This window comes from Nannobrachium achirus, assembly GCF_963921795.1.
Source record: "Nannobrachium achirus genome assembly, chromosome: 9".
NCBI lineage: Eukaryota > Metazoa > Chordata > Actinopteri > Myctophiformes > Myctophidae > Nannobrachium > Nannobrachium achirus.
Window position 1 is genome coordinate 28721898 of NC_137818.1, and position 26997 is coordinate 28748894.

Genomic DNA, 26997 nt, shown 5'->3' on the forward strand with positions numbered 1-26997 from the left:
CTGGGTTACATATCTCAAGCAGGTTTCAAGTCTCTGCAAATTGATTTACGTACTATACGGAAATGAATGGAATCCAGTGGCTTCCTCAAAATCCAAACAGACTGCGGTATGCTTTGGAAAATGGCCGGCAGTAATGTCAAGTATACTGTGAGTTGTATTCAGCGTGCTAAACATGCCAGACCACCGGCACGGTCCTTTAACACTTGACACATACACATGCAGACTTAGAAAGATGCTTAAAGTCAATCCTTCATCAAACTAATGTACACATGTCCAGACACACAATCTCCAGCACCTTCCTTCTCGATGCATCTCCCCCCCCCCCCTCGCTCAAATCCAGTGATTGCCGTGCGTGGTCAAGCCTCTAAGGCCTGTGGGTCGACTTTACAGTTAAACTTGTTTGTTCACGCAGAGGGATTGACTCGGAGGACATTGTCACAGCAGAGACAGTCACCCCCGCTGCCACGTGAAACGAGATTGATGGCTCTTGGGAGACCCAATTCACAGGGACACACTGTCCATGCTGCAAAGCCCTCTTCATCAAAGAGGGAGCCCCCACTGGAAGCTGAAAGGGCACCAAGCTATCAACTGAACTCTAATATACTGAGAAAGGAGCTGGACATTGTGTGATGAATGGGCATGGTACTTGATTCCAGTCACCCTGATGTTGGGGACTCTGTATGCGGGGCAAGTGCATTTTATCAATCAATAGTGGTTGCTAATTGAATCAAACGCCAGGGCAAATCTAAATCAGTCACTTCACACCAATCCATAACAGAGTGTAAAACCTTTGGACAGTAAAACAAACAACAACAAAAAAACTGATTCTACACTGCAAAATTAGAGATAAGTTAACAGTGTATAAGCTGAGTGTGACTGATATATTGGCCATCATTAGCCTTTTTTTAAATAACATAGCCGGTATCAAAACATTATGTTTATTTCGATTCGTTTGTTTGCTCATTAGTTAAACGTTCTCTAATAAAAACATTAATCAAGTCTAAGTTTTTCTAATTTATTTCAAAGTCACTTTCCGATAACATTTCGGCCTAAACATCAGTAGGCTAATTGCTGGTCTAGGACAGTGGTTGTCAAAATTTTCAGGCCGCGACCCCCCGATTGTAGGGGTTGAGGCATTACATTTAGTTTGACTCGATTCCACAGATAAATATTATGAAAATAGCCTACAATATCTACAAGCTCATAATTCCTCGCGTTGCAAGATGTATTTTCACAAATTTCTTTTATTATTTGACAATGTTTGACCAGTTTTTATAGTATAATTTGTCGATTCCTTAAATCGTCACTTCACTGTCAAAATCATGTTAGGACCCCCCTGGGGGTCCTGACCCGCAGGTTGAGAACCACTGGTATAGGTCTCTTAAAAGTCGGGATTGGCATCAGACCCAAGAATGTGGCGTGGGTCAGGCTCTGGTACGCATGTGATAATAGCGGAATGAGAAGCAGGGAGCAGTATGAAGATCATAGAGCTCATGAGATTGAGATGGGGGAGGGGCGGGGGAGTGTTCCCGATGCCATGGGGCTTTGAACAGTGGCCAAAGTCAATCCCCATGCGATTAAAAACTGCCGGTCTAATGCTGCCTTGGCACATAAGGCACACTAATTGTGCCTCTCTTTGGGGACAAAAAAGGAAGACAAAAAAAAAACATTAAAAGCAAACTTTGTTTGATGTGAATATGAAAAGGTCCTAATGGGGGATATGGTGGCCAGCTGTATAGAGCCACGTCATAAAGTACCCTTCATGCGGTGTACCCCCCAGAAATCTACCCCTGACACTGTTAAAAAATGAACTGAATTATTATGTAGCAGTTAATATACAAACAAGTTAAGATGTGGTAAGATTTTTATGCTACAGAATTTGGCCGTTTTAATGTAAGATAAATTAATAATACATTTTGTCATATTAACCTCATACACTGAAGATATACGTGTATGGTGTACCGGTATGTACAAAATGTGTAGTGTTGGCATGACAGTAAGCAGTACAGAGGAAAGATACTTTTTGGTAATTATCATAGATTGGAATGAGAACTTATATTCAATCAATCACTCAGGTTTGGGCTGATTAGGGGAGTGTTACACATTGCTCTTCACATGACAAATGTATGTTCTTAATCCGGACACGATCATGTCTCTCAGAAATGCACACAGATTCCGTGGCAAACTCTCTAAAAATCGCAATGTTCTTCAGTCTGTCACTAATGAAAATTATCTGAAAGCTTCAAGGGTAAAAAAGTATCTCGCATGTGTTTTAAACCTTCAATGATATGGTAACTGAAAGGAGAGTGATTCAGTGTTACTCAGCTGCTGAGACAGCACTGAAAGGATCGCATCATCAAGCCTCCTCTCTCACCTGCATAGCGCAGTGGTGCATCCTTGTCCAGTGCAATTAGCGGCGGGTCCAGTAGTACTTTGTCATCATTTTCTGTCACGATCCCATGGTACGTCGTCTCAATCCATGGTTTGTGCTTATTAACTGCAGGAGAGAAAGACACAAAGAATGAGAGAGAGAGAGAGAGAGAGAGAGAGAGAGAGAGAGAGAGAGAGAGAGAGAGAGAGAGAGAGAGAGATGGAGGGAGGGAGGGAGGAAGAGAGACAGAATGTCCGTGTATTGGATTAGATTTTGTTTTATGTGCCAAACACAACCAAACTTCAGAGTTCTAGAAATATACAGCAGATCATCATCTACAAAATGGCTGAGACTGCATCATCTTCCTGCAGTGGTACAAACCCATTATGAATTCTTTGAAAAAAGATTAATGATAAGCCTATGTGCCACCAGGTAACGTTCCCTGAGACGGAAAGAGCTGCCATCCATAATAACGAATGGGGTTTGACAGAACTATCATTGGGATGGTGCGACAGCTCCAGTGAGATTCAGACACAAACTGCGTCTATAGGAGCAGCAGTGGAGCTCATTACGGCGTTCTGCCTTGAGAGCCTGGGAAACAACCCAGCTGCACACAGCCCTCTGTTTGGATGGCGGCTGCAGAAGAAAGGCTACTGTATGAAAGGCAACTGTATAGTGAGTGACACATGCAGCCTGGAGCAGATAGCCGTGTTGATTCCTGGGAGAATTTGGTCTGCACTCCTACAGCAATGTGTGTCTCCTCTCCAGAGTCTGTGGGACGGTGGCATAATGTGACACTAACAAGAGCTAGTTGGGCACCAGGGATACTGGAATACAAAGTAGAGGAAGCCCACAATTTACCTCACAGTGACCCGCTGACCTCATGTTGTGGTGCAGAAGACGCAACATGACCAAGACTACGGTCATCATTTTTCCATAGTAGTACATGCCCCATTGCCCCCTGAGATTGTTCTCAAGTTAAACAACATTTGAGGCTAACTTCACACATTCCAAATTGCCCATGGCAAATGTCAAGGAAGATATAGCTGACATACAACCTAACAAACGTGCTATGTTGTGAGCTGGTAGATTGGCTATTTTTGTCAAAGAGTTTGGTGTGTAGAGGGAAACAATTAGCAGATCAAGTATAGAGCCCTAGGAGACCCCAGATAGCATATAGGGTCTATCCTATGGTGTGATGGGGAAAAATAGGTCTAAATTATGCAATGGTGATCCTACAAGCTTCATCTTTCTTGGTGCATGTTATTCTGGCAAAGAGATTTGTTGTGTAGAGGGGGAAAAGGAGCAGAACAGTAGATCAAGTATAAAGCCCTGGGAGACCCCAGATAGAATATAGGTTTAGTGGTTAAGCCTGAAGGGAAAAAGATGTCTAAATGATGCAATGGTGATCGTACAAGCTTCATCTTTCTCTGGTGCATGTTATTCTGGCTGTAATCATCAATTCATAAAATCATAAATCTAAAGCTAGTAAGTTAACATATACAACTTGTCCAGCTGGTGCCTAGCATTGCTAATCCTCTTAATTTTGATGCATTAGAGACATCAATTCCAGTACAGTTGGTGTCAGACAGCTAGTACTGTGATTTCACACAATGTGAGGAACAGTGATCATTAGCAACCAGAATAATAGATGAACTCCCAGAAAAAGCCACATAACACACAAACCTGTTAAAGAAAGGAGGGGAGAAAATATACAGATTTGTTGCTAAATCTTTTATATGGCATTCATCAGTCTGCCAAAACCAATTTCAGCAAAAATAAATGAGTCTTGTTTTAAGGGATATTACATAATTTAATAGTATTCCTCTGTTAATTACCCAATCATTGAAAATTAATTATAAGCTATTCGCACTTGACTGGGATTACATGGGCACAAAATGAAACTAAGACTTTCCATTTAACTTGCTTTTTTGCCCAGAGGTACAGTTATATAATTTACCTTTTGCAGCCCTGTTACTAAGATAAATTAGACATACCCTCGGGTTTTCATTATTCAGATGCATAAATTAAGTCTGTTTTAAGATTTATGAATCAAACATTTGTGCCTAAATTGAAAATTGTGATATAGCATCTAATAAGAAATAAGCCTAGGAACATTAAAGGCACTGCCTGAACCAAGAATAAAATAACAGTGTTAGAGCATTCTTTTATATTCCAATGACAATTAAGCAAGGATGGATATTTTGTATTTGTCAGGGGTGGGGGTGGTAGGCTATTTGTCTTTGCCTTAAACTAGGGTGGTTTCATGTGATGTGGAAAATTGCATTTAGACTAATACGCCAGGCTTAGCCTACATACCGCAGAAATACGAACATGACATGACAGCCACATCTATTCTGACAAAACACAGGACATCCACAATAGGCTGAAAGTAGCATCATAAACCAGAACTTAAAGCATAGCCTATTGTTCATTTTTACCATGCTAAAAGAGGACAAGCATGCTCACTTTTCTTTTGCCTTTATTAGCCTAAACATTGTTCTATGTGTCTTCATGTGGCCTTAAAGGACCTACACCATGAATTTTCACTTTTTCTATTTTAAAACCTTTTTTTGGTGTCCCACTGGCACCTTCTATCCTCACAAAGTCCTATTTCTGACAAGTGTGTCTTTCTCTGGTTTTGGGAAGACAGAGATGAGAAGCTCTCAGAACAGTGCTGTTCTGAGAATTGACGCGTGTGACGTCACACACGTTTCTGTTTAAAAAAAAATAAAAAATAAAATATATTTTTTTTTTTTCAAAAAAAAATTTTTTTCAAAAAATTTTTTTTTTCTTTGGAAAAACCCCACTAGATGCGCCACTGAGCAAACAGAGGCCGTTCAGCCTCATTATAGTAGAGCTAGAACAAACAAAGGAATGGTCAGAGTGTTTGTTGAGGGTTAAAACCTGTCTAAGACTCAATTTTGAGCATATATTTATACAAAAAATATAGTTTTAAAAGCATGGTGTAGGCCCTTTAAGTGTACTGGTTTTCTGTAGACAGTCTGGTTGACAGTCTGTCTGCCACCCCAGACAATAATATCTACCTCTCAAATGAACTATTAACCCGGTCAAATGTGGGCCTTAAATTTGTACATGGCTCTGCCACGACCAACTTACCCACAGGGTAATTTTTTTACCAACATTTTATGGTCTACTCGAAATTATTCTCACAAGGGTTGCTTGCAGCCCCGCAGTAGAAGGAGGGTGTAGTGTTTTCCTTAATCTATATACGGTAACGGTACGTATGCCTAGTGTCAACATGCATCAGCCACCGGTTATTTTTGGGTTGTCAAAGGGGCTCTGAAGAGAGTTTCCCCAATTCCCACCAATCGTAAACAGTATAATTAATCTAGTTTTAAAATAATGGCATGAGATTTTAAAATAATGTCATTTAGTCTCCCAACAGGATAAGAAACAAATTCAGATACTATCCAGAAGCCACATTAGCCTTGACAGCTCTGACACAAGCTAATCAACCACATGCTGCGTTGCTGAGGGACATCTGAGTGACATGAGTCACACTCCAAACAGGGACTGTCAGTGGCACAATTGGGCAGCCTGGTGGAATCAGTTTTGAATAACAATGAAGAGAAGAGACAATAATGAATGCTTAGCTTAACGCGTAATACTTGACATGACAAATAGCGGAAAAATAGTCACATTGTGAGCTTGTAGATCTGCTATTTTCGCTACTTTTGAACATGAACAAAAATGTGTTTTCCTAATATGACTTGTCCAAAATAGGGAGGCCAGGTCTAATGTGGTTAAATGGAGCTATTTATCCGCCTTGTAAAAACATGTGACATGACTGACTGACAGTGGGAACTAGTTAAGAAAGGAGAGGATGAGACAGAGTCAGGAGGACTTCAAAAAGCAGACGGCATAAATGCCACTGGATCATTGTGGGTAAAAAACGAAAAACTGAAAACATAAGTTTCACTTTCTGACACCTCCCGTGAAATGCAATCTAAAAGGAAACTGAATTGAAAGCGTGAAATGAACACATACATTGTGTGAAATTGAGTTGACAAGGCCCTGGTGACAAAACAACTTTATCATCCCCCTCCAAGCCACGATGAATAGGAGGAACATCTGTTGTACCATAGAGCGTTCAGTCAAATCCAGCACTAATTTAGCGAAATGCAACAGTTTTCTCTCTGGTAGCACTAATTGGGTAATTCATAATGAACTGCTGCTTATTCTGGACAATGTGAGCTGTGTATGCATTATCGTGTTAAAATCATTATCAAAGGAGTGGCTCGCCAGACTATTGGTGGGAATGAGATTAGGGAAGGAGCTTTGATGTAGGTAGTTAGTAGCAAGTAGGTAGGCAACCTTGACATTTTTGCTTAACATGGCAGCCTGCCAGTTTCTTACTTCAACTTTATGAGGGAAACCATTTGTCTGATGTGGTGCACAAGGTACCAATTATGACTTGGATCCTCCAGGGCTTTTTAATAATGCTTGCTAGTGTCGCATACTGGAAATAGATGATCTACAAGCTTCGAAGCTTGTATATCTGTTGTTTTTAGTGCGCAACACTGTGTATAAATCAGGTATATCAATCAATGCTCTGTGAGTCTGGACGTTAACCTGGATAGTTTTCACTGATATCCATAACAAACAATATATAATACGATGGTGTGCTTACATGCACTTGGTGTGGTGCATATAAGACTGACAGTACGCAATGTTTGGAAAACATCTCCACAGCAGATTTTAATAGTGAACCCAAAAGCATGTTTTCCAGTTTTCAAAGGGGCAGAGTGACTGGTCCACGTTTATATGTCATAAATGACATAAAATGACCACCTAATGAAAACTGACACGAGGAATTAATTACAATTCATACAATGTAGCTGTAAGAAAGAAATGTGACTAAAGTAGGCCAGACATATTTCTGAATCTTGCAGGGTTTGAAATTATGTGGGTCAAAGTTATGCAAGTGAATATGTGCAGTTTCTCTGTTTTTATTGCATCCATTCCATTCAACTTAAAGTAATGACATAGCCTACTTGTGTCAAAGTATTTGGCAAGCAGCCATACACAGAAACTCAGCATAAAATGAATTGTCTTGCAGTATTTTATCTGTAATTTTAAAGCTTCTCTCAAATTACAAAAAGAAAGAAAATTAAAAGATAAATAAAGGGAAATCCATACACTTAAAAGCATTTAATTCCATGTTCAAACCATTGAGAAACCTCACGGTCAGTTTGCAAATCAAAAAACAGAGCACACATTAAAAGCATTTAATGTGTCTAATCATGCAGCAGTGCAGACAGATCAAAAGTACAAATGACATGGTGGGATAGGAGTGGCTTTAGGAAATGTTTGCACAGTGTCAGCATGAGTGTGCACAGTGTGTCAGTGAGCTAAAGAGATATCTAATCTATAACATGTTCATGTCAAGGACCCCCAAATTGATATTGACAGTGGACCCCTATCTGATATTGTGCCTAGGAGGGACCCCCATATAACAAGGTTTGTGTTATTATTCCCAAATGAATCCCACTTGTTTAGACTACTAGACCAATACTGGGTCCTGATTGGTCACCCAACTCTTCGGGGTGAGGAAATAGATTCACAATTGAGCGGGGTCAGAGCCAAATCCGCCAAGGTCAATTTGTTTTGCACCGCCAGATTCGTCTTATTCCAGGTTAGCTCTAATGGGCCACAGCAGAGGATGGCCGGATGTTGGAATGACCAAGTGGTTGCTCTATCATTATTCTATGATAAAACAACAACCTCAGGTTACACCTTGAATGCTGTTAGACATATTAATCATTAACCTCAATCATCTGGAGAACTATGTCACTTTGTTTGCACATCTCAAATCCATTCATCCAATTGATTTCACACTGGGCTGCTCCAAACGAGCACTGCACTAGTATGCATAATAATATGCATCAATATCTTGGCTATTTTCCACTACAGCGTAAAGTAAATGAAACCTTGCAGGTAGAAAAGGACATGAATTCCAGTAAACCCCACTGCAGAATGAATGTGTCAAGTGACAAACGAAACGCACAGGGACATGTGCTATGCACAGATGGTGGGCGACTGGACCTGCTCCCAGCCACGCAACACAGTACCTTGTATGCAATCTTGTTACACAGCATATAATGCCACTGACATTTAATCCTATAATGGGATGCGCCTGTTTCATTCACTCGCAAGGTTGAAGGACTAGCCAGACGATGGGCTAATGTTTATCTACAGACTACTCTCCATCCAACCAGATTCTTTTTTTTTGAGCGGTGGTCACAACGCTCCTATACGTGGCCGTGTGTGTGGGTCTCCGTCCGTGTCTGTATGTAGCCTAAACTTCGCCGCGTAACTAGTGCCGCACCATTTACGCCACTCGCGCAATATATACATCAAAATGTGCGGCTCGGCCGGGAATGGTGTTCTATTACCTTTCGTTCCGATCCGCCTTACCATGCCGACGTAATCGGCAAAAAACGACGCTTAATTGTCCCCATTGACTTATAATGGGACAATGCAAGAAATCACTTTCAAGTATTTTTCTCTCGTAAACCATAGGAGCTACAGTTTCAAACCTCGGAGAGGAGATTCATAATGATTTTAAGAATGAATCGAAAAATAATTACATCACTCGGCCTCATGGTGGCGCTATAACGGCCCACTTTACGTTTTGCCCCGTAACTCTTGAACCGTAGATCGGAAAATTAAAATTATTTTTTCCCTGGATTCCTTGGGTCAAGACGCATCTCCCCATATAGGCCACGCCCATTTGCGCCAGGATAGATTTTCCGCCATCTTGAATTTTCTCCAAAACACACTTTTTGCTCCTTTTCCTACATATTTTCTTCAAATGTCACAAAAATCGGTACACATGATCTATGAGGTGGGTAAACCACCGCTCAGTTCACACGGTGTGATTTTTTAATGTATGTTTGAGAACATGACACTACAATAATGCAATAATAAACAAACAATCAGTCCTGCCAAATCTTTTAATTCATTCCACAAACTGAGATGATCTGGAAACACACATTGCGCGGTTCATATTCTGCACTCTGCAGTGAATGAAAGGTGGGTTTGCAGGGTATGGAAGATGGCTGACCTCTGGCAAGGATGATTCCCATGGCGAGGCTCCATGTGCCAATTAAGGTCTACTGTACCAGGCTACGTATCTCCTTCTCAGTTCTCAGTCTCACCCACCAGCAGCCAACACATTGACAACATTAATACTAGGAGTACACAAGAAGCCAGATCATATGAAGTTATCTCAGTTTTGAACCCTTGGCCCATACTTTGAGGTAGCCAAAAGCATGGATCCCAGGTGATTGGGGATCATAATAATTGAATCAAGGAACTCATCAGGCTCAGAATAACCACAACATAATGTTGTGCACAATCTTTCTGTATGGGCCTTGTAAACTGAAGTAGACAAAAAGAGCCGAGGATAAAGCAAAAAGGATAAGGTAAAGGATCGTCTTTCAGATAGCGATTAACAGCTTACCTTTCGATTCAACAACATGAAATCATTCAGATTGGATTTTTGTGCAGCCAATTTAACAGTGTGATGACATCTGAAAAACTGCCAAAATGTACATCTTGAAATGCCTGTAGTCTGATTCATAGCTCCAAGAGGAACAGTCAAATATATTTTCTCTTGAAAGCCACAGCAGACATGAAAGCCTTTTATGACAGTCCCAACACTTTTATTGAAACCTAAACCTATACAGTTTGACCTACTGACCATGCTGAAACACTTCCTGTGAGAATTACAGGGCTACAATGGGTCCTGGTAATCCCATGGTTCAATGAAGCCCCCACCACCACGCACGCACGCACGCACGCACGCACGCACACCCACACCCACACACACATCCACACACACACATACACACACACACTCCTTTTCTGTATCTATTTTGTCCTGTGTTTCATACTGTGACAACAGATTTCCCTTGTGGGATCATCACGGTCTGTCTTTCGGTCTATCAGACTATCTGTCTATCTCTATTCTCTCGCTAGACACACACACACACACACACACACACACACACACACACACACACACACACACACACACACACACACACACACACACACACACACACACACACACACACACACACACACAGTCAGTCACATACACACACACACACACACGCACGCACGCACACGCAGCCACACACATAGTCTCCTTGTTACAAGTGTGATGTTTTGTCTTCATTGGAAGAAAGCACTCCATCTCTCTTTTGAAAAGCTCTGCACATACCCAACAGTATAACCTTGACCTTCACCAGTGGACAGACATTACAAGATAAGATAGGACAAGACAGTGTGAAAATGATGACAGCGTAGGCTAGTTGTTGAGATCATGTCAGCGTCCTACATCAGTCTGTCAATTTTAAATGAACTCATTCATAAGGCTGTGGAACCTCTCCATAGTTATGTAATGAATGATGAGAACACAGAGCCAGTAGTTCACGTCTGTGGCATTGGCCGTGGCATTTTCTGGAGGCGCTCTGCATTTTCAATTGTGCGATTCCTGTTTTGCATTGCACTGCAAATGGCTTGCAGGAGATAAGGTATCATTTCTCCCATTCAAATCCAACGCTGAACCACACCTTATTGTAAAGTTGGCGAAACTATTGGCTTACACTTCTTTTGTGTTGTGGACCAATTTCTTATAAGGCCTACAGTCTTGCTATCATGTGTGCTACTGTGCTAGGCTTGTCTTGTGTGACAAACATTAACACGAGAATGTTGTTGGCCTTATACCGTACAATCTGAATATCTGAGTACACCATGACATGCTGGCCTGGTAGTTATTGTTATGAGTATGTGTAAAGCTTGGCTCCCTCTCTTATCAATGTTTATAACAATGGCCTGATCCCTGCTTCAGGTTGAGAACTACTTTACCACAGAGTGTATCTTTACCACAGAGTGTACTTCTCCTGCAAACTCTGGTGAATGCCAACCTGCTGACGCTGGTGAATGCTAACCTGCTGACACTGGTGAATGCTAACCTGGTGAATGCTAACCCTAGCCCTAACCTTACTCAGACTAATGGGACCTCGGACTATCAAGATGTTCCCAACTCATGGAATAAACATCTATCTTCTTAAAGTTATACTTGGTCACGCATCGTGTCTCCCACCAAAAACAGTAGATCTACATAAGAGCTTGTAGATCAAGCGTACGAAAGGGTCTCTGACTACATTTGCCTCATGATACTGTTTAATCAAGAATTCATTCAGTGTAATTGGAAAATGTAATTACTGTATGATATTTGAAGGTGAATTCAAATCATAATAGACTTAATTGATTTGAGATTACATTATGGTATATCGACCGGCATATTAACAGACTTTAAACTAAGGGCAGAGGGAGGGGATGACATGCAACAGAGGTTTAAAATAAACTAAAACTGCAGTCTGCAAACATCGTAATTATGTGGTCAATGTGCTAACCAATACATTAATGTTATGGGTAGATCCTCATTTCTCATTGTCTTCTAGAAGATTTATACTGTACTGTATTATACTGTAAATGAATGCATTGCCATTTACAAGGTTTTAGGCAACCAGAAGACAGACTTCAACTTACAGTATCCACATGCATTGTATTGGGGAAACCTCATACGCAGCAACACTAAGGAAAACATTCAACATGCTCCGGGCATCAATGTTAAGCATCCAGTCTTGCACGGATCAACGGACAATTATGCCAGTTCTGCCAGGGCCTGGCTGGAAGTAATAACAATGATATAATCTTTTTTACTGGAAATAATGTTTATACTGTTTTTGTGAGATGGTAACTCTTGGTCAGCTGATTGGCTCATTGCTGTTCAGAATCAGGACTATTAATAATTATTCTCAATTCCTGCATTCTGTGTGCCACACTGCATGGGTGGAGCATGCACTCCTATGCTTTCCAAGAAATGCTTTCCTTTCCAGTACACACTGCACAGGTGCAACACAAAATCACCCACACAGCCCTTCACAGTGGTTCAGAGATCTGCTTCAGGGACTTATTGATGTTTGACAGAAATATCTTGTAGTCACAAAGGCCAGAAACGGATGGCAAAATTGCTGGTCTTTTAGTGCAATGCGAGTCACAGAATGACTTCCGTTGTGCTTGCCTGTTTTAAGCTGTCAGCAGTGTTTCTGCTTGTGGTCTGACACACTTCTCTGTTTACCTTGCCTTGCAACGTCCCGTGCTGCTGGTGGACGCATGCCGTCTCCATCACAAAGCACCGACTGTTCTAGGAAACATCGATGGCCCTTAAGTCAAGGCTCTCAGGGGCTCCCTAAACATCCAACTCACACAGGGGCGCCTCTCAGTTGCCCGTCCAGCCACGTTTGTTTGTCCTTACTTCACGCAATCACAACCAACCAACCAACCATCCGACCGACCGACCGACCAACCCACCCCCCCTTTCCCGACAACAGGGCTGGGGTGTTCCTCTGAAGAGGGGGTTGGGGAGCCATAGAAGTTTCAATGCAACTCAATCACCTCTCTGTGTGAATGGCACAAAGGCCCAGTGAGAGTGAGGGAGTGAGACGCCTCGTAACTCTGCACAGGGGCTGCTCAGTGTATCAGACCTGCGGTTCTGGGACTGCAGGTAACGTGCGCTCTGGTTACATGGTTCACACGGCGAGAGACTCCGGGTTTTCAATGTGTCCACTCACACACACAGGGAGAGCTCCGGAGAGCCATATTTCTCCCAGCAACGATGATGCTCTGGGGAGAACTGCAGATCTACTGGCAGATAAGCTGCGGTTCTGCCGTAAGGCTTGAATTAACAACCAGTGGTTTAACATTTCTCTGTCTGAGAAAAATACCACAGCGAGAGATCAACATAATTGGACATTAGTCGGACAAAGAAGGAAGCTTTTTCCTGTCATCTATTGTGGCTAGGCCGCTAGGGGATCGTTTTGCAATAATATAGCCTAACTAGTTCCATTGACAAGTTACTTTTACAGGTGTCAATGCAGTGTCCATAACCTTGTTTCATGAAAATGATTTTATCTAATTACTATGTAATTGTAATGTGTCATGACTCATTACTTAATACGGGGAAAAAGTCAATAGCTATTTGGTTACTTATTGTGACTGATATTTACCTCAATTGGCTTAAGTCTTATTGGCCTCACATTGACACACACCGTGAGAAAGAGATGAATCATTCCGTCATGAGAAAGGGTTTAAGGGAATGTAAACGTCAGTTTCTGCTGGACATAACTCCTCGGCCAGCTGACTGAGCCAGGAGCACGACTTTAATTTCCACAATTGAATGACCCATTCTTGATGGTTCACTGACTCCATTCAGCCACTGAAGGAACCAATGAGGGGAAGTCACCACCAAGCCCAAATTAAAGACAGTTGTCGGAGTAGGCTACACATTACAAACCGCAACACTCCTCCAACAACAGCATGCACTTTTTGAGGATTATCATACACATTCTTGAAGGGCTTGAGTTGTTGTGGTCCCTCTAACAGTGACCACATTGTGACGCGTGCGCTCAAAATCTAGGCCCAGAACTGTGGGCCAAAGCGGCTCTTTGTCCCACTGGGAATTCTATGAATAAATCAGGCAACAATTCAAGAGTTAACTTTGAGAGATAAAGCCTCTGTAGGGCAAGTAAATTGTTATTAAGGGCAGTGCAGGGCAATTCTTTAGGCCTGTTCATTCTCAGAATTGCAATGTGATGCTCAAAGGAAGCAATATAATAATTTCACATCGCAGGGCTTTTTGGTTACAATGTGGCACAGTAATGTTCGGTGCTTGATCGTGTCTGAGCTGTGATTCCAATCGTTAAAGCATGACACTTGATGACTGAAGTAAAAAATCTATAAATGTCAAATGTAATTGGTTTCATCAATCAAAACCACCTAGGTGACAGATTATGGATAGCTGACATTTTATTTGATGTATCTCAGCTCAGGGGGAAAAACACAAAGTTCTAAGAGAAACATCTGTGATGTATGCACACTTTAAGGTAATTAAAGGGCCACTTCACCTCTGGTACAACCAGATCTTATTTTATTGTTGTTTGGGACACAATCAACACAATCCTGAGTTATTTTTTGTCTGTGTTTTGAGATATTTTAGTATTCCAGCTGTGCTAGTGATGCGTTTTGCATCATATGATGCAGCATGATGATGCAAAATGCATCATATGATGCAAAACGCATCACTAGCACAGCTGAAATACTAAAATATCTCAAAACACAGATTGAATACAAAAAATAACTCAGGATTGTGTTGATTGTGTCCCAAACAACAATAAAATAAGATCTAGTTGTCCCAGAGGTGAAGTGGCCCTTTAAGGTAATGAAGATGAGTGTTGTATGATTATATCTCTCTGACTCTCGCCTTCTTTTACACTTGTCATTGGTTAACGTGTTATTTCATGTGGTTTGAAAGGGAAAATAAGCCTGTAAACTAACTCTGGTGTCAGAACTGAATGATGCCATGCAACAGTGTTACTAGAACAGCATGGGAGAGGGGAACAATGTGGCCATTGTCAGCTGTGTGTATCCACATAGCTTTGGTTTTAGCACCATATAGCAAGACATGGAGCTCACATGGCCTGAGTCATACAGGTGTCTTGGTTATTCAAAGCATAACATTTCATTTTGTAATGCGAGTCTTCTGCAAAACAATGGCTATAAAGGTGTGATATTAGCCAGGGGGCAACCTGGTAATTGATGGTGATCAACCTCAACCTATCTTTCAGTTATACAACAGAGCTACATTCTGTGCATTGACAAGTGGGAACAGCCACTTCTATCCATGTAAAAGTGTCCCTAAATTACAGTACATGTAAAACCAACTAACAACATTTAGTAATTACAGTCAGCTCATACGAATGATTGATGTATGTATTTCATCCCAGGACTTTGCGGAGGATGCATTTTGTTTGTGCTTCACACAAAGCAATTTGTTCCAACTAGAATTTGTTAATTCGATGATGAATGAGCTGAGGATGGTTCCCAGCAGTCAGCCCCTTTTGTCTGGATTGTGTGTACAGAGAAAAGGCCTGCACATCACAGGCCTAATCTCTCTCACTCTGAGGGAGTATGGCCACATCCAGCAGCTGCTCAACATAGCTGGATAGGAAAAGGCATTAGACGCAAAACGGACTAAACTTAATGTGACATTCCCACACTTGATGTCTAAGCAAACTAATAACGTCTGCAAATGCACGTGTTTTGCGTATAAAGGCAGTGACTCTTTCACAGGTACTGAATGTTCTGAGAAGCTCAATCTGTTTTGCTGCAGCCAGACTCTGCCTCAGCTTGTTTCTATAATGATAAAGATCATCACAGAGGCATCTATCTACTGTATACATCTGACATCTGCGAATATCCCATGCACAACTTACGAAAGGCTCAGAAGATTCAGATGATACAGTTTGATGAAAAGAGGATTACAAAACTCACACACGCAAACATACAAGGCTGTACTAGAGAGGATGTGTGGTGGAACTCTACACAGGCAATTGAACTTTAGACAATAATGATAAGCTAACCACGTTTCACAGGTGACAACGTCCCATAGCTGATAAGACCAGGCAGGCAGCAGGTGTAGGCTACTGACTAACCAAATATACACTTTCCTTTCTAACACACACACACAAAAACACACACACACACACACACACACACACACACACACACACACACACACACACACACACACACACACACACACACACACACACACACACACACAACTAATTTGTAGGCCTATGTCCTTTGATTGACCTAATGAACGTATTGTTTTACAGATGGTGACTGGCCTTTGCTAATGCATTTCTTCAGCTGTTTGACATGACCAACACGCCTACTATAGATTGTAGAACAATAAGGTCCAGCAAGTTTTTACGGTTAAGGATTAATTCCCGGTCTTCTTATTAGCATTTTATTGATCATGGCTCCAAAATACTCTCTGGGTCTGACTCATAAAGCATAAAATGGGTGTGCCACAGAAACACAAACTACTCATTATCATTCCCTCTGGTATTGGAGGTTGCCACAGGGACACTGAAACAGGCTGTATCCAGTGACTAATATCAACCTGCCAGAGACAGATCTACACTAGAGGTATGATGGATGATGTCGATCTATTCAATAGAGCTATATAAATCCATGCTGTGTGGAATTGGGACGCTCAAGAGGGAAGGGAGAAGGTGAACCCCCACCCTGCAGTAAAGGCCTGTATAATTCTTCACAAGAGTACATTTCAAAGGGGAGTGAATATCTCCATTCCTGTCATAATAACTAGGTCTGCGTAGACGTTTAAAGATTGTGCTAAGCCTGTGATCGCAGCACATGAATTTTTGAAACCACCGACACAGAGTGCTTGTTGGTAGAGGTAGAGGAGGATCTGCAATGCGTGCAAGCTCGGACCTACGCGCCCAATAACGTTGCCAAAGCAGACATTTAGGCCACGAATAGATGAGAATGAAGCTATAGGTGTTTTAAAAACACGTTTTTAAAAAAGGGAAAAACTGAAAGAAAGAGAAGAGAAATATCAAAAGTCGCATAGCCTACGCAGGGGCATGAATTATTCACAAGACATTATTCTAATGTTCAGTGCGAAAACGATTAAAGGAAAAACTGCCCCTTTAAAAATGAACACAGACAGAAAAAAAGAGAATAACTTCACACTCATCGGCTCCGTGTTGGTCACACACATATGCTTTATTAACAATTAGACCTATTATTGTTTTTCTAAACACGAACGAGAATATCGTGATTACAAAGAGCGTGTAACCGACTGGTACCCAAAAATAGAATAAACGCAACTGATCGAGACCGTATCGGGAGTTGGATATCTAAAATAACCCAGTTCCCTGCGTTATCACTAAACCAGGCAGAAAAGAAAGGCGGCGATTGACGTTAACCAACAAAAGGAAATAAAGAACCTTTGCGTTGCGTCTAAATAAATGCAATATCCGCTCGATGCACATCATGCACTTGCTGTCGGGAGCGCCATCCATCCTCTGCGGCTCCGAGGCTGACCATCCCTGGAACAGGTTCCTCAACGCGCATCCCTCCCGTGGGAATAGTACCACTATGATCTATCATCTTTATTGTGTACTGTATAGGCCTAATATGCCTAGAACATAGACCAAACTCCAGTAAAAAACATGTTTTGTTGGGTAGCGTTAACGTAACGATGTAAATCCCTTTGAGACTGAAGGCAGCTTATAACCTTACCTTTAGCTGTCTCCGCGGCACATAACAGTCCCAGGACCACCAGTCCGACAGCAGCGGATGCAAATCGCGTATTCCCTCGGAGTTGCATCCCGAAATCGGAGTCGAAAACGCGGGGCGATGGAAACGAGCCTTCCTTCTATCCACGATCGGCCGTTGTGGGAATGTTTCTACATACAAAGAAAATAATATCCAGGAGGAGATGTGTTTCTAGAGCCGCGGTAGCTAAGATGGCCGTCTCCAGTCCGCCGCCTCTCTGCTGCTGCTATTCCCCCTGTTCCCTCAATCAGCGCTCTCTCTCTCTCCTCTCTGCCTATTGCTCACTCTCTCGGCGTCTCTCTCTGTGCTTGTGAGCCTCTCTCTCTCTCTCTCTCTGCCTCTCTCTCTCTCTCACTCCCTCTCTCAGTTTTGCAGCTGTATCCAACGACACTGGTGGCAGTGACGTCACTACTGTTATTGTGGGAGTGCTCGCAGTCTAGCTCGCAGTGAGTTTAGAGCACTGCTGCCCAAACAGTGGGTCGAGACCATGGTCGAGACACATGTGTGGGTCGCAGACAGATTTGTATCTGGGTCCCTTTGTTTTTGGGTTTCATTAATTAAAAACAATATTCAATTACTTTAAATTAAAAACACATGTGAAAACAGCAGAGCTATTTTCACTAGTTTGGGTCCCAGGCAAACGTCTAATTTCGCACACACACAGCAGAACACACACACACACACACACACACACACACACACACACACACACACACACACACACACACAGCTAAACTCAGACTGAGGGTGGGGGCCAACTTGCCAAGTGCCTTCTGTTGGCAGAGGGGGGGGGAGTTGCCAGAATGAGTAGCCTGCCTAATAAAATGAGCATGGTGATCAAGCTGAAGCCGATGCTATTATGGTGCATGGGCTATCAGCCTATCATATGCAACATATTATGACGAAAAAAGAATGAGTGATACACACAGTGACCCCAGGTCCAACCTGCAGTTACATTGTAACCCACAATGTTCCTTTGAATGAATGGGAAGGAATTTCCTTCACATATCTCCCTTTCAGACAGTAATTCAGAAAGTGTTCATCCAGTGGGTCAAACGAGCCACGAGGGATCATAAAAATGTTGGACACACCCGTCTGTTCACCTTCTCCACACCCTGGTGGAATATGGCCCTATATATTAGGTATATTAGGTATTATTAGGTATCTAGTAGGAGCTGATGTGTGTGTTGTGGAATATCCAGCAGGGGCGTCACAGGGGGGAGGGACTGAGTTACTAGGGCGTGGAGGGGCCTTAATTACTTTAGCTATTGAAAAATAGCAGCTCTACAAGCTCACAGCGCGGCAACGAGTGCCACACTGCGAGCTTTTGGATCTGCTGTTTTTGAAAAGTCGTGAAAATGTGTGCAAATCTTTGAATATATGTAGTTTTTAAGCGAACATTTGTAACTAACATTTTGCTTCTGGGGGGGTTCCTGGAACAACTGTGGCCAAATACATATCTTTTTGGGGGTCCTTCACATGAAAAAGTTTGAGCACCACTGACATAGAAACATAGTTTTTTCAACAAAAATTTGAAAAAGACTTGCACAAATTTTCATGATTTTTCAAAAATAGCAGATCTACAAGCTCGGCTTGTAGATCTGCCGAGCTTGTAGATCGGCAGATATACAAGCTCACAGCGCGGCACTCTGTGCCACGCTGTGAGCTTGTATATCTTGTATATCTTGTATAGCTTGTATATCTGTTAATAAAGCACAAAATAATGCTTTCCCAGTCTAAATGGGTTAAACCCCCTCCCCCTGTTAAGAACATTCATGCAGTGAATCCTTACCCAGGGCCCAGAATTTGGTGCGACACCCCTGATATCCAGAAGATGTTGTTTCCATGTCAACCGTCAATCAAGCCTGTCTGCCCCCCCCCTTGCCCCTTCAGGCTAAAATAACATGCAGAGCGAGAGGGAGCTATGCATCTTTCAAAATGTAAAAATTAGCAACCAGTTGATTTACCATTGATGATTATTTATGAGGCAATGACAACCACCACCCCTGGAGGACTGTTGGTATGGTGGAGTGAGGGTGAAGAAGATGCTGCCAAATTGTTACTGTTGACGACTTTGTGTAGGATGCCACCTAATCAACACTCACAAATAGGTATTCTATTTACCCTCAAGGCAAAGAGCTGTGCAGCAATGTTTGACGCAGGAACATTGATTGAGAGAACGTAGATTCCATAATTGATTAGCAATCTAAAACGGTATCCATCTCAAACAAATTTTCATTTGTGTCACCTTATAGTCTTTGTTAGATTTTAATCATGAAGATGATAGGCTGGATTGGAATGGAGGAGTTTATAACAACATGCTTTTGTAATTTGTTGTCCGTCTTGTGATATAACCACATGACAAAGCATATTCCTAGTTTGTACCCTGCAACAACTCTGTGAAAAAAGCTTACTGTATAACAGCTTTAAATGTTTACCATGCAAGTATAGTCCAGTCACAAGAACATGTTGAAAGGTTAGCCTACTTTTGAAATGCAATCCATTACAGAGTAGGCCTACATACTGATCGTCTTCTTAAAACTGTGATATAATCATCTTTAGAACATCATCAAAGTAATGTAACCTGATTACATTTGATTACTTTCTAAATAAATGTTGAACCATGATATATCACATAATAAAACAGGTCAATGTACAACTTACTGTAAGTACTCTGCTCAATATAACTTTAATCAATGTTGATATGTTTTTTATTTTAAATGAAAAATTAACAAATCAACACCACCCACCTTGAATGCCTGCATTCCCTGAACTCTATACCTGCAAGATACAAATGTAATAATGCGATAGGCCTAGATATTCTAACTTAAACCAAGAACCTAACATCAGTCAGAACCTTTATGGAATTATGGTGACGTTTACGGCTGAATGATATTTGACTGCAACCCTTTTGTAATCAGCAACATCTTGATTAGCAACTAAAATGTAACTGTTTGTTCAATAGTGTACAGTAATTACATGTAATCTGTTACTTCCTAGACACATGTTAAAGTGATCTAACAAAGATAATTATCACACATTACAGTTTAAGCCGCTCTCAGGGATTGCAATTATCTATCTAGCTTTAGTACACAGAATGGCCATGTTTGTGTGAGGCCACAATTAACTGATGGTCTATGAACTGGGACGGTCTATATAGCCATCAGCAGAGCGGCGATGCCCAAGCCAAGGCACAATGGTCGTTTGTTTGCCCTTTGGCAAAACATGAAGTGGCTGATAGAAAGTGGAAGCCCCCCCACAGATGTCCATCTCTCCAGGGAAAGCCAGAGGGGACAGAATGCCCATTGTCATTCCTATGGTGGACAATGGCAAACAACGGCAGTGGTTTGGAAGATATGCGTGAGACCATTGACCATTGACTGTGAGACAGCAGTGGGGCATCACAAAGGTGTTACTTCCTTGGTAACCACCTCACCCACTGCTGTGAATGACGACTCTCCAGAGGGATTTCCATGGCCCTTTAATGCCTTGTTGTGGTTGACTTTGAAAGCAGACTCGTTGGCAATCTGGTACCATTGTTCGACTTCACTTTGTAATAAAACTTCACGTGATTACTTGCTTTGTTTTTCAACACAGCATATGGTGGTGTGAAAAACATCATGACACATCCCACACTGTGGGGGGAAATATATCTATACAAGTATACATACCGTATTTCAATTATTACCTTTTGTATCCCTACACTTGTGTTTTGCATATTATGCTGCTGTTGTTGTACAGACATGTCACAGCAACATTTTGCTACTTATACCTATGAGTAACAAATAAAACGTTATTGATTTTCTCGATTCTCTATAATTAACCAATAGTCTAGCCTATGTTTAGAATGTATTTTAGCTATTTTTTATTCACTCCAAAATATATTTTATTTTATGAAACAAAAATGGATTTAGAAATGTATAACATGCATTAATCGTATTTACTGAATTCATTGTTAGTATAAACATGTTGAAAAGTAACACAAAGTGAGTTATGCTATATACAATGAAATGAGTTTAAAATAAAGGACACATGGGGTTTTAAAGTGCATATTTTTGGAAGATGAACAATCTTGACATTCAACATATCTGCTGAAACGTGTGAATGTCCGACAAGTTAAATATTACCTTGAAGTATTACATAATACTTTACACCATGGGTCCCTATCTTGCCTTACCCTTTATGCAATTTTTACTATTTTGAAAAACATAAAAAAAGGAAATAGACAGTTTGTGAGCTTGTAAATTTGAACTGTTTAAAAAAAAGTAAAAAAAAAGTTTAGGCATAAGGGGTAAGGCATTCAAGTTAGGGCCCCATACAGCGATGTGTTGTGAGCTTGTAGATCAGCTAGTGCGAGACACAAACGATGCCAAGTATAAATCAGGCTTTAGGCTCCCCATGTGCACTCATATGGCCTTTGTAGAGAGAGAAATGGAGAACAGCCATCTGCTGAACCAGGGGTATCCTTCAATGACCCTCCATAATGAAAAGACCCTGCCTGAGGTGGCTCTCCATCTCAGACAGAGACTGGCAGGGGTGTCGCACCAAATTCTGGGCCCTGGGTACAAGGATTCACTCACATTTTGTGCTTTAACTATTGAAAAATAGTGACAATTTGTGCAAGTCTTTGAATATTTCAAATTTCAAAGGTTTTTTGAAAAACCTATGTTTCTAATATGTCAGTGGTGCTAAAACTTTTTCATGTGAAGGACCCCCAAAATGATATGTATTTGGCCACAGACCCCCATCTAAAACTATTTAGTTCCAGGGACCCCCCAGAAACAAAATTTGAGTTACAAATGTTCGCTTAAAAAATACATATATTCAAAGATTTGCACACATTTTCACAACTTTTCAAAAATAGCAGATCTACAAGCTCGCAGCGCGGCACTCGTGCCATGCTGTGAGCTTGTAGATCTGCTATTTTTCAATAGCTTAAGTATAAAATAACTAAGGCCCCACCACCTTGGGCCCTAGTAACCCAGTCCCCCCCCCCCCCCCCCCCCCTTGTGGCGCCCCTGGAGACTGGCCTCACTTCACGGCAGCCACAGACAAGGATTTGTGGATTAGATTTAGGGATTTACCACATTATTAGAGTGATCGAAGGTCACAAATGCCTTATGGCCGGATACATTATTCAACACCCATTCACGTCACATCCCTTTCTGCTGCATTTGTCATGCTCTGCCAATGGTAGGTTAGTTTAAGCTCAGCGACTAAAGGACGATATTCTGAACATGCATACGTTTTCACTACTTTGGATAATTCTGTAACAATTTAAAAGAAAATCGATATCGAAGTACGGTATGTAGTTAAAAAATCAAACCTCGGTTCGAAGTGGAGCGGTGAATCTGAGCAGCTATACCCTGTGTGTGTTGCTAAATGCCTAAACTGTAAACTGTAAACTGTGCCTGTGAGTGAGTGGTGAGTGTGCCTGGCCTGCACAAAACAGCGCCCCTCCTTTAACTAGTGTGTTGTGTGTGGCCACTCAAGGTATTGCCAGGCTACGGACACGGCCAGCCAGCCAGCCAGCCAGCCACCCACCCAGCCACCCAGCCACGGACATACCCACGGACATACCTGTCTATTGGGAGCGCTTTCACCGCTCCAAAAATATCATGACTGTCAGTTTCACCCAGCCCCAGTTTGTCCTATTCTTTGTGTGTGTGCGCCTATAATAATTACGACCAGCCAGGGAGAAACTGCCCTCAGAGAAACCTGAGTCACAACCCAGCTACATGGCTGCAAAGATCCTATTATGCCAGACTCCTTTGTATACAGGATGTGTACTGTGCGTGTGTGTGTGTGTGTGTGTGTGTGTGTGTGTGTGTGTGTGTGTGTGCGTGCGTGCGTGCGTGCGTGCGTGCGTGCGTGCGTGCGTGCGTGCGTGCGTGCGTGTGCGCACGCGCGTGCGCGCCAGACAAATTCAATTACCAGCCCTAAAAGAATATGTGAGCTGTTTGAGGCTTCACTGCTAAATCCTGATAGTGTAAGAATGGAAGAGTGTTTTTGCAGCGTTCACTTCAGGCAGCAGTAATCATAGTGGGTGGGTGCATAGAGAGAGCAGACAGAGCAAGGTAAACAGTGTTATCAGGAGAATCTTAAAGCAGCCGTGACCATGAGACGCCACTGCACAGTAAAATCCTCAGTGTAAATGTATCCATGTGTACAAAAGAAATGTATCCAAAATACCATTTGGACCCATACAGTTTATGTTTTGAACACTCTCTGAATTAACCACTTTCGCTATTGTCTCATGCGCCTCATGATTTATTTAAAAAAAAGTCGCCATGAGGCTGATTTGGACAATTTCAAGCGTCATTTTTTCCTCTGCTAAGTGGGAATGTGCGTGCAAGATTTCACGGAAATCACACGCTGCATTCATGATTTGAGGCATTTTGTTCAAAACAGACCAAACCTGCAAATTTTTAAAGCCAATCTTAGCCAATCAGATCCACGTTGATCACATGACTAAAGATACTGTGTAGACCTACTGATTTGCGTGATGTTTGGACGAAATCGGTAGGAGTAAAGAATTGTAAAAATCAGCCTCACGGTGGCGTTATGACAGGACAGGCCGATCTGAATAATTGGGGGCAGAGGTTCTGAATTGTCATCAAGGGAGTGTGTGTGCAGTTTTGCAGCGACCGGGCCAACGGTGCTGGAGATTAGCTAGTAACAGACACACATGGACGGACACATGGGAGGGCGGACAGGGTGTAAAACATAGTCTCAGCCATGCCTTTGGCCTGGTGGAAACAAACAAGCTACAAGCTTGCAATTTGATGTGTTGAGAGAATGTAGATCAGCTATTTTCCCAGAACATCGTTGTATGACGCAAGTATAAGTATAAATTAGGGCATAAGTGGTTAAATGATTACTGAGGATTTTACAGCACGTTCTTTTCTCTCCAGAGTGTGGATGGAAGCTTGTGTTGTTGTGATCTGCAGTGATCCAGATTCCTCTGGTCTCTCTAGATAAGATGATATGGGAACCCAATCATTTGTTCCATTTTTCTTGCAGCTGCCACAAAAGACACTGGAGACCATCTTTCGGAAAGTGTTTACACAGTAAAATCATCAGTGTTCATTTGAGTTAAATTGCCACTGACTGCCTTAGAGGTCCATTTGCTTAGTACTTTTCTAGTTAAAAATGGATAAATAAATTGGACTACTTTCTCTTTCAGATGTTCTTACACATTTGAATATTAATAATGTTTATAAACGTAATATTGCAGTTGCTGAAATGGTTATAACTTTGAGTTTGCATTCTTAGTGAAACATACATGTAAAATCTTATTTGAACAGATTGTGAATTTGTCATAAATACTTTGTCATAAATAGTTTATTATATATATATATATATATATATATATATATATATATATATATCGTCACTGTCGGGCAGAAACGTTGTATCTCCAAGTTTCAAATGTGTACGTTTTTTTGCTAAGTAAAGCCCTGCTTCATCATACAAGGCTGTGGCACAGAACTAGTGAAAACAGCCGATCTACAAGCACACAATGCCTCGCGGTACAAGGCGTTGTGAGCTTGTAGATTGTCTGTTTTCATTAGTTTAGTTAATTTTTTAAATGATAAATACAAAACGAACGCTTTTGGACATACAAGGTTTCCACCCGACAACGACAATATATATATTATATATATGTATGTATATATTTCACTTGAGGAAATTGAACTTTCACTTGAGGAAATATTGGAAAAATGAATGTCCCTCAAAGGAAATATTGTAATCAGTGGGTGTGGGGGCTGGGTGGGTGGGGGTGGTTTTGTTGGTGGGGGAGGGGAGCAGGGAAGTGAAGCCAGCATGCTGGTGTCGCCTGCAGTCTAATAATTCATGCATTCTCTATGGAGAACATTGAAAAGTTATCTTTGGCAATTGGTTCCTTTCCTCCCAAGCTGCTCTCATTTATCTTCCAGCCTGGTGCTGTCGCTCAAGGTCAGCTATTAACAACAAGAGCCTCCATCGTCTCCAGTGGATCCACATGCACTTTCATTTATGAAAACCCCTTCAGAGAATGCTGGAAGAGTGCGTTCACCATCACTATTTAATTTCAAGCACTTAGTATGCAACACAAGCCAGATGATGACTCTTGTCGATATAACAAGACGGTGTTTGCAGTCTTACGGGACATTAAACTTATTTATCAGTTTTCTTCATTTCCATATTGATGTTGTTCCAAATCATGTTTAACTATTTTTGGTTTGCACACAAAGAGGGTTTAGGTATTACAGTGATGCGAAGTTTGTTCTGCCATTTGGGAAATATGATATTCTACTCTAGTACACTCCCAGTGGCACACAATCTTTCGATATATTGGCAAAGATCAAATCATACCGGTAGATGTACTGTGAAATCCTGCTATTATATTGTGGTCGGGATCTGCATACTCTACTACAACCAGTGGTTTCAGCTGTCTCACCAGGCACCATTGTTATTAAAGACAGGGCCACTAAATCACATCAGGAGTGAGTGGGAATCTGACAGATGGGGTCCTGATAACCTCATAACATAACATAACTCAGACCTTCCATAGAATTCTTTGACTCAAGGATCAGAAACAAGGACTACAGTAAAAAAAAAAGGGCTACATGCATATTTATGAGAGTCACACATGATTTACGGTAGAATAAACGCTGATATAAGCTAGTATGGCCCTTTTCTTGTTTTGTTTTGTAACTTGTATTGATCTCCATGGCATAAGGAAATTCATTCCCTGCATTTGACCCATCCTAACTGGAGCAGTGGGCAGCCACACTAGTGGTCGTGGTTCAGTGATCCTCCAAATCTTTGTGTTATAGAAACTTTTTTTCTCCTTTTTTTATATTAACCACTTGAACCCTTGAACTTCAGCCAAAATAGCAGATCTACAAGCTCACAACGTCTCACGCTGCGAGGCGTTGTGAGCTATGTTTGGCAAAGCGCTTTGGTGTAGAGGGGGAAAAGAGCAGACTAAGTACAAAGAGAAAGGTCAAGTTTATTAGGTAATGACGCGTGATTATGGATCCAACTGGGAAAGATGGATAACCACGCCCCGGACTCATTTTTGAAGCTTGTGATTGGCTGAACCGGACGTAGGGAGCGCTCCGTTGTAGTCACTTGGACCGCGCGAGGTGCACCAAAACCCAATTATCATGGCGTTTATCGTGCGCTTGCCCAGGCCTTACGGCCTGGGCATAAATATAACGATTGCATTCACCACGGCTTCGTAACTCGCGCAGCGCTCCGCCTGCGGCGCTCGGGGGCGAAGAGCAGGACCAAGGTCCGCTGGCCTTCGCGCCGCTTGCAATGTCGTGGACAATAACTGAAAACGAGCGCTCTTTGCCGTTTCCATCCATCTTTCCCAGTTGGATCCA

The 26997-nt window shown here is 41.8% G+C and overlaps 1 protein-coding gene across 1 annotated transcript in view; it reads right to left on the reverse strand.

Annotated features, from left to right (window-relative positions):
* Positions 1–17909, reverse strand: part of clstn1 (calsyntenin 1) — a 47091-nt gene extending 29182 nt beyond the window's left edge. The window contains exons 1-2 of the mRNA XM_080734286.1: positions 17585–17909; positions 2375–2497 (exon numbers count right to left, since the gene is read on the reverse strand). Coding sequence (XP_080590412.1) covers positions 2375–2497; positions 17585–17672 — 211 coding nt within the window. The 5' untranslated portion in view covers positions 17673–17909. The remainder of the gene's footprint in view (positions 1–2374; positions 2498–17584) is intronic.
* Positions 17910–26997: the final 9088 nt, after the last annotated feature.